This window comes from Vespa velutina, chromosome 10 (genome assembly GCF_912470025.1).
Source record: "Vespa velutina chromosome 10, iVesVel2.1, whole genome shotgun sequence".
Taxonomy (NCBI): domain Eukaryota; kingdom Metazoa; phylum Arthropoda; class Insecta; order Hymenoptera; family Vespidae; genus Vespa; species Vespa velutina.
In genome coordinates this window covers 1,800,549-1,814,286 of record NC_062197.1, presented here as the reverse complement: position 1 = coordinate 1,814,286, position 13,738 = coordinate 1,800,549, and the positions used below count along the sequence as shown (strand labels likewise).

Genomic DNA, 13,738 nt, shown 5'->3' with positions numbered 1-13,738 from the left:
TACGGGAGGAAACGAAATTCTTGGAAGAGCAAGTCGGTGCCGGTCCTAAATGGGCGTTCGTTTCGTTAACAAGGCCGAACCAGGTAAAATTGTGCTACACGGCCGGGCGTCTTTTTCAATCGTTTTCAACCGATGCTCTCCGGCGTGTTCGTTTCTGAGTCACGCTTACCAAAAACAGAATCGCCCGTGTAAAGCCAATTACATGCTGGCGTTCGTGGCATTAGCGAGAAATGTTTCTCTCTCTCTCTCTCTCTCTCTCTCTCTCTCTCTACTGATTTTTTTTTCCTTCTTCTTTTCTGTATTCTCTGTATTCCCTCTCTTTCTCTTTCCTCTTTTTCTTTTTTTTTTCTTTTTTTTCCTTTTTCTTTTTCTTTTCTTTTTTTTTTTTTTGGTTTTCTCTCTTTTTTTTTTTTTTTTTTTTTTTTTTTTTTTTTCTTTTTCTCGTGGATAAGAAATCTCACGGCGACAACTACAACGACGACACTCTTTTATTTATAATCATCGGACGCGCGCCTTTTATTACGTAAAACTTTACTCTCCTCCATCTAATATTCTCGTGGACTTTTAAAACTATACAAGTATTTATTTATACATACATATGTATATATATATATATGTGTGTGTGTGTGTGTTATGTGTATGTGTATGTATGTATATACGGGTCACGCATTATCACATGTAGTAAAACAAGAGATGATTAAATTTTATTTTAATAATAAATGCTTATATTCTCTCGATATGATCATGTAAAACGTTAATGACACTACTTATTCTTTTCTTTTTTTTCTTTTTTTTTTTTTTTTTTTACTTTTTTATTTTCTCTTCTTTTGGGGTGGGTGGGAGGGGAATTTAACTCAAAAAGAAATTATTATATACCACACGTGCGATTTATAATAAACGTCAAACGTACGTATGTATATTTCATTATGTAATATCGAAAATTTTATAGATGTAAATAAATTTAATCCATACGTGGATCGTATTAAACCAAATAAAATGTATTTCTTTTATTTATTTATTTATTTATTTTTATCCTCCTTTTTTTTTTTTCTTTCTTCAATTCCAGGTTCGAGATTTAGTCGAGAGATGCACGTGTCCGACACAATTCCCAATGATTCGTGTATCCGAAGGGAAATATCGCATTGGAGACACCAAAGTTCTCATATTTGTTCGTATTCTACGTAGTCACGTTATGGTACGTGTTGGAGGTGGTTGGGATACACTAAGTCATTATTTGGACAAGCACGATCCCTGCCGATGCAGAACTTGTAAGTTTATTGACAATTAAAATTGATTTATTTTATATGTCAATTAAAATCAATTCGAAATAATTTGATTGATTCCTTCATTCCAATCATATTTTTTGTTTTTCCTTTTTTTTTTTTTTTTTTTTTCTATACGTACGTAAAAATTTCCTATTTTAATCTTATCGCATACTTTTCTAAAATATGTCGTATTCAACAAAGAAAAAAAAAAAAAAAAAAAAAAAAAAAAAAAAAAAAAAAAAAAAAGAAAACCAATCATAATATAATTGTATTTTGATCGGACAAAATCGATCATTTTAACTAGCATTTTTCACCTATTAAAATTCTAATTTCAAAAAAAAAAAATGATCGTTGAGGGTTATTTTGCGTAAATTAACTTGTACAATATTATATATATATATATATATATCTTAGTATATCGAAGTAATATTATATTTTCGATAGTTACACATTTCAATTACAATTTAAACGCTTGCTATTCTTTTCTTTTTATTTATTTTTTTTTTTTTTATGTACATATAAAAAGAATGTTGAATACGACTATGAAAAAAAAAAAAAAAAAAAAAAAAAAAAAAAAAAAGACTTCATTGAAAACAAATATACGTATATAAATAAAAATAAAGATAAAAGAAATATATATATATGTGTGTGTGTGTGAATTTTTGATTTTCTTTTTCAGCACATCGTTCGATGATATCCGCAAAATTGATTCAAAAAGCCGGTGGCTCGTTCGATCTCGGGAGTGCGCAGGTGCATTACGAAAGGTAAATGTCGAGTTGATTTTCCACCCTTTTAAAATTATTAAGCCAATCGAATTATTCTCCATTAAAGTCAAATTACGATCTCTATATCTTTCCTTCCTTTCTCTCTCTCTCTCTCTCTCTCTCTCTCTCTCTCTCTCTGTCTCTTCCCCTCTCTTTCTCTTTCTCTCAAATATGACTTTACGTATCTCTCCAATTCGGATTATTATTTTCTTGGAAAAAAAAAATATATATATATATTATGTGTGTGTGTGTGTATGTGTATGTATGTATTAAAGTCTTCGATAATGTCATGCTCACCTTGATAGATTTAATAGTATTCTTGGAATGGGATCAAGAGACAACGAGATGATAATAGCGTCGATTATCGATTCCGTTTTCAAAAGGAGACCTTTCATTAGTTGCGTTATAAGGAGAGATCGATCTTTCCTTTAATCCTCTCGTCGTTTAGTCATACATAAATATATATATATATATATATATAGATACATAGATAAGTACATATACGCAGTTTTCTCGATTTCCTCGAACGATCTGAAGAACCTGTCGTTAATCCATAAGTCGGCATTCATTTTCATCGATTCCATTCTTATGAGATAAGTGAGCTGATGGTGAACGTTGGAAAGACGAGATATATTGAGGGTTGGGGGAGGGGGTGGTTGGAGGGAGACAGACGAATGGTCGTAGATTTCGTTGAATAATACAAGTAAACTTCGTACTTCGCTCTTTTTTCTTTTTCCTTTTTCCTTTTTTCTTTTTCTTCTTTTTTTTTTTTTTTTTCAATGCAAATTCCGTCAATATAGAGTCAACGAATTATCGAATCGTATAAATATAAAGAAAAAAGGAAAAAGAAAGGAAGAAAAATAAGTAGTAAAAAGAAAATTATATAATAGGCAAGAAGATCCGTAGAGAGACAGAGAGACAGAAAGACAGAGAGATAGAGAGAGAGAGAGAGAGAAAGAGAAAGAGAGAGAAGATGTTGCGTGGGGGAACTTGAAAGAAAAATACATTGGGATGATTGTTGACGAAGCTATTGCAATTCTCGTTAATCGATCTATGGTTACGATATGGACGAATAGTTTACACTAGGAGATATATCAAACAATAGCTTGATATTTATTCATACGAGTAAATCCATCAGGATATAAGCTCATCGGTATTATAAGAATCATACTAGCAGAAAATGTATATATCCTTTGTTCGTATAAAAGAAAAAAAATATGAGAGAGAAAGAGAGAGAGTGGATAAAAAAGAAAAAAATGTCCAAACGTTTGCAACAATTTTCAACGTTTACCACGTTGATTCATAAATCGATCATTCTCTTTTTTTTCATCTTCTTATATTCTCATTTTTTTTTTTTTTTGTTTTTTTTTTTTTTGCAATTACTTATAGATCACCTCCAAGGACTCGAAGAAGTTCCGCGTCGAGCGTTGGTTCTTGCGCTGGGACGACGTTGCAGAATCAACAATCGGCAGCAGCGGCTGCGGCAGCGGCTGCGGCAGCTGCTGCAGCAACTACAGCTATGGGTACTGTTGGACAACTGCACGCGCCCAGAAGCGTTTCAAGCAATCGTTCGAGATCGCCCACACCTCAGCAAACCAACAAGCATCATCATCAGCATCAATATCAACACCAATATCAACATCACCATCACCAACAACAACAACAACAACAACAACAACAACAACAGCAGCAGCAACTGGGAGATGATCAACAGAAAAAGATAAATCGTTCGAGAAGTCCAACTCCACAAAGGAAATTTTTGAACAGTCCAAGTCATCATCAACAAGGTACAACTATTGGCGACTTAGGGAAACAAAGATCAAGGTCACCCACTCCTAAGGTAATCTTGAGATCTAAAAGTCCAACTCTTAAGGTGGATCAACATGTCAAGATCGCCAATACTGTCGTTGATTCACCCAGAAAGATCTTCAATGACGATTCTCGAACTCTCGTCGGTCAGGCCAAACATTTGTCGGTGAGTTTATTTCTTACAAATAAAAAATTATAATATATCCGAATTCTCTCTTTTAATAAATATTACGAAGAACGTAATCGAGACGAAAGAATTTTTTCTTTTTTTTTTTTTTTTCTCTTTTTTTTTTGCGAAAGACGAATAAGAAATATTAACATTGTTTACGTCGCCTTGTATCTTTATATATATATATATATATGTATATATATTTATCTCTCTCTCTCCTTCTTGCTTTTTTTCCCCTTCTTTTTCTCAGACTATGTTATTCAAAGAGATAACATCAGACTTTATACTCCGCATACGCGGTACCCTCTTGTACGTGGTAAACATATAAATAGAAACTCTCCCGTGGACGTGGAATGTAAACAGTAGACGAATTTATTCCTCGACATAATGGAAATCGCGAAGGTGCACCAGTAGTACTAGTATTAGCAACATCAGCAGCACCAGCAAAAGCGAACGGGCTATTCATTGTCAAATTTTTTAAGGGAGAGGGTGGGTTATATTTTTTGCGGAGGGAAGCAAACTTTATACGGAATGTTGATGGGTTTGAAATTCGCTCTTGATTAAAAAAGATAAAAAGAGAGGGACGAAGAAAAGGGGGAGAGAGGGAGAGAGAGAGAGAGAGAGAGAGAGAGAGGGAAGGAAATTGGCACGTTGTTGAATTCTCTCTCTTAAAAGAAAAAAAAGAAAAAAAAAAAAATGAAGGAAAAAGAAGTTCGCCGCTCGAGTTTAAAGAATGAAAGAAAGAAATTTAATCCGTCGATAAAGAGAAGTTAAGTATAAAAAGAGACAAAGAAGAAAGGAAGGAGGATAAAATAAAAATAAAGGGGGGAGGAAAAAAAAAATAAAGAAAAAGAAGTAACCGGAACGTGGTTCCTTTTATTCCGTAGGATCCGAAGAGAGAGTTGCACCAGGAGATCAAAGCGAAAGTGCCGCTTTCGGAGGAGTTCACGAGGAGATACGTGGTTGATGGAGGAGTAGCACGTAGGGCGGTCGAAAGGGAAGACACACCGAAATACGAGCCAACGATTTACAATTACAAGTGCCGAGAGGATTCGAGCAGTCGTAGCCCTACTCCAAGTCCGCCCGCCATTAAGGAAGAACCGGCATTGGAAAGTTTTACAAAGGACACAACCACGGTCACCTCCAATGTTCATTACGCAAAATCACTTCACGGGGATGGGGAACATTCGGACAATTGTAGCGAAGTATCAGACGAGGGCTATCGAAGCCTCGGTGCCGTACAATCATCAACTACGGCCAATGGAAATACTGCTTCGAACGTTCAATCATCACCGACGGTTGCCGATTCTCAAAGTGAGTTTTTAGTTTCTTAGTTTTTTCTTTTTTTTTTTTTTTTTTTAATACATTATGACCAATAAATGGACACCCTTGACGAGAGACCGACGGGAGGGAAGAAAGTATTGTTCTTCTCTCAAATGTCTATTTGTATCTAAACAATTTTGCAATGTAAAAGTAGAAAATTAATCCAAAAAAAGGAATTGATTTTACGAATCGACTGTTTTAATTTTATCCTGTCCTTATACGTAGAAATAATAATTTTTCATTATTATTTCAAGTCATGCATGCCTGTCTCTCGTCATAATTTCGATATATTTGTATTTTATTATTTGATTTTAAAGAATAAAATGACAGAGGTCATCTTATCTTGTCCGAGTTTTTCTTTTCTTTTTTTTTTTTTTTTTTTTTTTTTTTTTATATATACGCATATCATCTTGAAAAAGAAACGAAGAAACGAGAACTTGTTAGTAGCAGTCAAGATCGTCGTTCACCTTTTTGTTCTTTTCTCTTTTTTTTTTTTTTTTTGTTTGCTCCTCCTTATTCTTACGAATCGCGAACAGTAACACTAACAACAACAACAACAACAACAACAACACGACGACACACGAACAGCAAGCTTATAAACGTTAGTCACACTCGTTTCGTAAAATTTAACCTCACGAAAAGATTGCGCCCACCATATTTTACTACTTACATACATAAATACATATATACATATATATATATATATATATATATATATATATATATATATATATACATACATATGTCAGAGAGTTAGTTACCTAGCAGAATATAAAGGGGCGAATGCAAGGAAAGAGATCGCCCACGTTATCGACCGACTTTTGCTTTGGTAACAATCTTATTCGTTTTATTCTTTTCTCTCTCTCTCTCTCTCTCTCTCTCTCTCTCTCTCTCTCTCTCTCTCTATTTCTCTCTTTGTGCGTGTGTGTGTGTGTGTGTGTGAGTGAGTCTTTTTCTGTGTATATTTTTTTACTTGTTTTCTTTTCTTTCTGTTTATTTATTTATTTATTTTTTTTTTTTTCTTATTCTTTTTCTCGCAAACGATCGGTACAATAAATCGTAGTCGATTTAACACTTCTCCGAGAGAAGTGCTTTCACTTAAGTATTTCTTTTTCTTTTTTCTTTTTTTCTTTTTCTCTTTTTCTTTCTTTTTTTTTTGTTCATTTTTATTCTTTTTTTTTTTTTTTTCTTTCTCATTCCAGTTACCTTTTATAATTTTTCACTCGTCGCTTTCGATGACTCGCTAACTGGGTTACATGGGATTAGGATACATAGACATATTCCAAAATGAGATTCGAGATTCAATTCCGATAATCGTGACGTTAACACGATGATCCTAACGCGAATGATTGTTAATATATTAACGGACGGATATCTTTTTATATTATTATTATTATTATTATTATTATTATTATTATTATTTTATATTTGAAATTAAAAAAAAAAAAAAAGAGAGAATATATCGGAGCGAACAAAGTAAAAGATAAATCATTTCGAATTTTATATACGATTCATTGTTACATACGAATATGATTGTTATCAAAAATTGTTATGAAAATCGTTTTGACATATCGAAAAACTTATATGTATTGTCTCGCAAGAAGGTATATTTGAAAAAAATTGTTTAATTTACATCAGAGAATGATCGATTACGATAATGTGTCACTTACATTATTTTTTCGGACGTTGTCATAAAAAAAAAAAAAAAAGAAAAAAAAACAAACAAAGAAATACAAAATAAAATAATAATAATAATAATAATAATAATAATAATAATAATAATAATGATAATGATAATATTGAATCAATTCAAATAGAAATTAATACGATATAAAAATATATATTTATAAGAAAAAAAAGGAGAAAAGGAAAAAGAAGGAGGGATATATCTACGACATAGAATTAGATCGATTTAATAATCATTGATTAGATTTAGAACGTATGTATTTTAACGATCATGAGAAATAAAAAAAAGTTCAAATAATTTGTGTATCTTATTCTCTGAACGTTACAATATAATATGATATCTATCCAATCTATCCCATAATAAAGAAATAATAAAAGAATATAATCGTGCAACACAAGAAGTTAGTATACGTTTATTGCTCGTTACGACATCGGAATAAAATTAAATCTAAACGCGGACGAGATCGTAGTTCTTGGATAAAACGCGCGTGACAAATAGAAAGTGACGAGCAGGCTACGTCTCGGTGGAAAAGAACGGGAAGGGAAGGATGGAGGAAGAGAAGTAGAAATAATAAAAAAAAAGAAAAAAGAAAAAGAAGAGATATCGTTTAGAGATAGGAAATTATCGTCGCATCTTGATGAGGCCAAACTACTTGCTGACGTAATTTACGCGTTACGCGATCGACCCACTCGAAATACTATATATATATATATGTATGTCTGCGTGTGTGTGTGTGTGTGTGTGTGTATATATGTATATATGTGTGTAGGAGGGGGAAGAGACTTGAACTTTCGTTATTTTGAACTTTTCGTTCATTTTATAGAATTCTCTTAATTAAAAAAAAAAGACTATTCACCGTGAGATCATTCAAATTGGTAAAATAATATTGCGTTTAATATTAATTTCATAATTTTCGCATAAACGAATATTCAAAATCGAATTGATTTTGTCGGGAATAAAATTGTATCTAAATCGACGATAGTATCGTCGATACGTTATCGTTCAAAAAATCATCGGAAAAGAAGTTTTTTCGAAAGGTAATTTTATTTTTAATTAATTCTTTTTCAACGAATCTCATTGGCACTTGATAAAGAATCGATTGAAATCATTAGAACGAACGATTTTCTCTTTTTTCCTACGAATTATGTTTAATAATTTTTTTTTTTTTTTTTTTTTTTTTTTTTTTTTGGACACGCGCACGCGCGTATGTGTGTGTATGTGTGTGTGTGTGTGTTTTAGTAATTTGAAAAGCATCGTGAATCGATTATCGAAATTAACGCTAATTTTTTTTTTTCCTCGATCACTTTAATACCACTCGTCATTTATCTTCCGATATATATGTCATTCGCGTTACAACGAAGATTAATTCGGATCTTAAATAACTTTTTCAAGTGATATACGTGCAAATGCAAAGAGAGAGAGAGAGAAAGAGAGAGAGAGGGGGGAGAGAGAATGGACAATTCGCAAAGCAACGACGACAAGTACGTCTTACTTGAAGTCTCGTCATTTATTTTCTTTTTTCCTTTTTCATTCTTTCTTTTTTTTTCTTTTTTTTTTTTGTTTTTTTTTTTTTTTCGTAAAGAATTCTAAAGTATAATGAAATTATCGATAGGATTAAAAATAAGATAAGGCGCGTTTAATAATGGATAATAATGATTATCGAATGGAAAGAAAATGTTTGGATTTAAAAATTACGAATTAATTTATAACAAAATTTGTACTCGTATAAATATTTTGTTGACCACCCTATAGATACGATTAAATATTCAAAGTACACAAGAGACCGCTTGCAGAGGTTGGTCTGACATTTAGTCGGGGCGACGGATTATATGAAGGATAGCTCGGAGCGTGGGCGATCTCCAGCAACCTGTCCTCGGAACAATCGCCAATGGTCGATCCTCGATAACGCTTATAAACTCGCCTTGAATACACCGAAGTTATATTTGCGAGGAGGGTACTCGACACAACATGAGTCGACTCGACTCAACTCGACTCGATTCGAATCGAATTGAGTAGAAGTGACTTGCCCTCGGTCGACCGTATCGAACGTGTGAACGTATATCTGTATGTATCGGGACTGTTGCAGTATCGAAAGCAAAAAGGAAATGAAAAAAAAAAAAAAATATATATATATATATATATTATGTATAGAGAAAGAGAGAGAAAGAGAGAGAAATATGCGTTATATCGAGAATCGAATCGATTTCTATCACGAGAGATAAGATTTTGTCAAGGAAGGACGATGATTATGTCTCTTTCTCTCTCTATCTCTTTTTAGACGTTCAATTGATTTGTAAATATGTCCGCGATGTCTTGATATATATACTTGATATATGTATTTATGAAAATCAATTTTCAAATTGGCCTTTGAACATCGGTGTCGTTTTTTCTTTTTCTTTTTCTTTTTCTTTTATTCGTTCGATCTTTCTTTTATTTTTATTTTTATTTTTATTTATTTTTTTATTTTTTTTTTTTTATTTTCTTTTTTTTAATTCGTCCCCAAGAGAAGAACGTGTATGAGTTCTAAAACGAAATATCAAAATACCAAAAAAAAAAAAAAAAAAAAAAAAACAAACAAATAGAAAAAAAAAATATTTTTTTCCCTTCTCTTTCTTTGCTGTTTCAGAGCAACCCACGAAAACGGAGCAGCAAAACGAGGAGAGATCCTGCGTAGAAACGGAAAGTATCGAGACTGGTTTACGAAAGACTAGAATAGGACCGGGTAGTCCATTGAGAGCTTCACCAGCTAGAAGCGTGGCATCATCTTCCGGTGATAGAACGCCAAGAGCTGGTTCGGTAATAAGAGAGAACAGTAACGTATCGAGAGCATCGTCGGGTAGCAGAACTCCAAGGGAAAGTAATTCAAGTCCCGAAGGTAGTCCATTGAAACGTGGTACGATTAGAAACAGTTTACGAAAGCCACCAACTGGTAGTCTGAGTAAAGCTTCGGCGTTACCGAAGTCCAGTCATCTTAGCACCAGCGGTAGCAATACGTGGAATGGTCGACAGGCTAGACAGAGGCCTAGTTTGCAATCCGACACCTTTTTGAATCCACAAGGATCGGCAACCTGTGCGACTACGCCGAGCTTTTCGAGAAAGAGTACAGTAAGACAAAGTCTACCGAGGCCTGCCAGCAACAACGGTGGACCACAATACGATAGAAATGGCCGTAGAATCAAACAATCGGCAACTGGTTCTCTTCAATCGTCACCTACTAAAGTGGCCAATCCATTGTTGGAACAAATTCTACAGAAAGTTGGCCATTTGCGGGACGATCGTGAGGTTGTACAAAAATTGCAGGATCTTTTAAGGGATTATCAAGTTAACAGTCTTGGTGAGAATGATCCCACCCTTGATTTTACAAGAGCTTGGATAGACGGCAATGGAACCGTTGCTCTTCCTCAGGATAATCAAATAGTTGCTAGCCCAAGAAAGGATCCCAAGGCTACTTCGGAAAGGGGTGGCTTTTCAAGGATACCAGCGCCCATTTACAAAAGGCCCATGTCCGTCGCCTCGGACAGCGTCTGAGAATGGTCCTTTATCCTTAAACGGGAAAACAATCATCGATCATCGGTTATATCATTTCGTAATATACCGATTCGGTGATCCAACGAAAATTATATTTTTTCCTCTTGAATTTTTCTTCTTTCTTTTATAACGACGATAATTAATGTTTCATCGTGAAAATAATATATACGTACATACATATATATATATATATATATATCGTCTCGTTTGTCTTTCACGAAGCTATTAGATTTTTATTTTGTAATGTTTAACGAAAAAAAAAAAATTTAAGATAAATCTCGTTTAAAAATTGTTTAATGGTGCACGGGTTAATCGGTATCTTACGAAAAATGACGATGATATATATGCGCGGATATTAATGATAATTACGATGCCGGTGCTCGGACGATGATGGTGCTTGAACGATACGCGAATATATTTCGATTTCGATTTCGATTTCGTAGAAACCTCGGTGTTTAGATTTGTCGAACGAACTGAATGAACGAAATCAATGACGAGATTCGATTATCGAAGAACGGCTAAAATTTTAATAAAGGTATTTGCCGATCTTGCGTATTATTACTATTAATTACTATTATTACTATTACTACTACTACTACTACTACTACTACTACAACTATTACTACTACTACTACTACTACTACTACTACTACTACTACTATTGCTGCTGCTACTATTGCTGCTACCATAACTTCCCAATCGAACTCGTACTTGAAAAGGGACGACTCTCCTCTTCTTTTTTTTTTTTCCACGAACGAAACGAGTCTAATCTTTCGATTATATTATATTGACTGATTGATCGATTGATTGATCGATTGATTGACTGATTGGTTGATTGATTAATTATCGACGGCGAGCAAAATAAAAACAATAAAGAAAAAAGAGGAAGAGAAAAAAAAATTGCAAACATGATAAATCAATATATACCGTATAATCTTTGAATCGATCATTCTCCTTCGATAAGCTCGACCCACGAGATTATCATTGACGAGCTATCGAGAACAGGTGTAAAGGTAAGAGCGAGAGAGAGAGAGAGAGAGAGAGAGAGGGAGAGAGAGACAGAGAAAAGAGAGTAGGCTCGTTTCGTTGAAAAAGGAGAGAGAACACTTGCGCGTTTCCGTGGGTTCGGCTCGACCCTTCAAGGTCGATCACTCGAAAACTCGAAGGTGTTGCGCGTCACGAGGTGCTTTTTTTAGATTAGTAAGCGGGATCGACGACGATGACGACGATGACGACGATGACGACGGATGAACTCCATGATCCTCTCGGTTTTCAATTTTTCCAAATCCAAAAAGTTTTCCTCGTTAACCATAACAATATAATACTACGATATTTTTACTATACTCGTTGCAATCGTTAAATCCCATACTTGTTATCAATACGTTTTCTTACTTTCTCCTATCCTTTATCTCTCATCCCTTAAAGTCTGACATTTCATTTTTTCACCTCGAGAAAAATTGTCAAAAATTTTCTTAACCAAATCACATATACAATACATATAAATTCACACGTACAATTAGAAAGACCTTGCTCGTCGTCGATCGTCGTCATCGCTCGATCCGTGTGTGTTTATTATTGAAATTAATTTATTAATTATATAGTCTATCGGTTGTATTTATTGAACAGAGAGATAGATAGAGAGGAAAAGAGGCAGAGACAGAGACAAAGAGAGAGAGAGAGAGAAAGAGAGAGAGAGAGAGAGAGGGGAGGGTGGGAGGATTTATTTACGCGTTAAGACCTCGCTTACCTGGCCGATCGTACGACTGTGGTCAAGGACAAAGAGACGCGAGGATGGACGAGTTTTCGATAAAGAAGGAGCTCAGAAAGGAAAAAAGAAATACAAAAAAAAAAAAAAAAATAAAAACAAAAAAAGAAAGAAAATAAAACAAAATAAAAGAGATTACAATTATTCGTCCCTTTTTCTTGCTTTTTCTCTCTCTCTCTCTCTCTCTCTCTCACTCTTTCTCTCTCAATTGTAAGTCTCGCTCTCGTTTCAAACGTTGTCGAATATTTCGAAGGAAGTGAATAATTTAGAATTGTCTGGGAAAAAAAAGAAAAAAAAAAAAAAAAAAAAAAATATCCTTCCTCGTGTTCGAAAAGGAAGGAAAAAAAAAGGATGAAAATTTAAATCATAGTCTTTATCGAAAAATTTTAATCGTATTATACGTAAATACGTGCATTTATGCGCGTAAGTATACGCATTGACACGCGAGCATTTACATACACTATTTTCACTTTATTCCTCCTCTTCCTCCTCCTCCTCCTCCTCCTCCTCCTCCTCCTCCTCCTCCACTTACTCCTCCTCAATCCTCAAACCTCTGTCCTTTATATCTTAGCCCTATGAACCCGTTTATATCCTACAGATTAATCCTCTTTTTTAAAAAAAGGAAAAGAGAGAAAGAGAGAAAGAGAGAGAGAGAGAAAGAAAGAGAGAAATAGATAACACAATAATAATATACATAATACATATATATCGTGTAGATAGTCGACCCGAGATATTGTCGGTGTCAGTGTGCGGACAAATACCATTCCAATGTTTAACTGTTTTTTATACCAAACGCGATAATAGACCGTTTTTTACACACATATTACCAAGTGTCTTAGAAAGAAAGATAGAAAGAAAGAAAGAAAGAAAGAAAGAAAGAGAAATAGAGGGATAGAGGGAGGGACGGAGAGAGAGAGAGAGAGAACGTTGAAAGAAAAGGATAATTTTGAGAGATAAAGAAATATAAAGAAATTAAAGGAAAAAAGATAAAAAGTGAAAAGAAAAAAGAGAATAAGATAAAGGAACGAAGAAAAGATAATGAAGTATAGAAGAAGAGAAAAAAAATTCAGAAATGTAAAACAATATGAAAGAAAGAAAGATAGCAAGCAAACAAACTGAAGATATTCACGTGGATATTATATGTGGGATATAAGGATTACGAGGAGAAAGGAGAATACAGATAGATAAGAGTTTATTTTGAAAATGACGAATTTATTTTTTAGTAAAGTTTTTTAGACGCTACTCGGCCTCTTCCGCCAATGCGTTTTTCATATAAGATGAAATTTTTCGAAACTAAAGAGAAAGAAAAAAAGAGAACGTTGATGATGATGATGATGATGATGATGGCGATGACGATGACGATGACGATGACGACGATGACGATGATGACGATGATGACGAGCGTCTGTCAAATTCCGAAGAGACAGA

General features: G+C 33.9%; 1 protein-coding gene across 1 annotated transcript in view; it reads left to right on the top strand.

Annotated features, from left to right (window-relative positions):
- Window positions 1–13,184, top strand: part of LOC124952223 (GAS2-like protein pickled eggs) — a 51,516-nt gene extending 38,332 nt beyond the window's left edge. Inside the window, exons 3-7 of the mRNA XM_047501767.1 lie at window positions 1,067–1,268; window positions 1,945–2,029; window positions 3,419–4,004; window positions 4,895–5,321; window positions 9,644–13,184. Coding sequence (XP_047357723.1) covers window positions 1,067–1,268; window positions 1,945–2,029; window positions 3,419–4,004; window positions 4,895–5,321; window positions 9,644–10,545 — 2,202 coding nt within the window. The 3' untranslated portion in view covers window positions 10,546–13,184. The remainder of the gene's footprint in view (window positions 1–1,066; window positions 1,269–1,944; window positions 2,030–3,418; window positions 4,005–4,894; window positions 5,322–9,643) is intronic.
- Window positions 13,185–13,738: the final 554 nt, after the last annotated feature.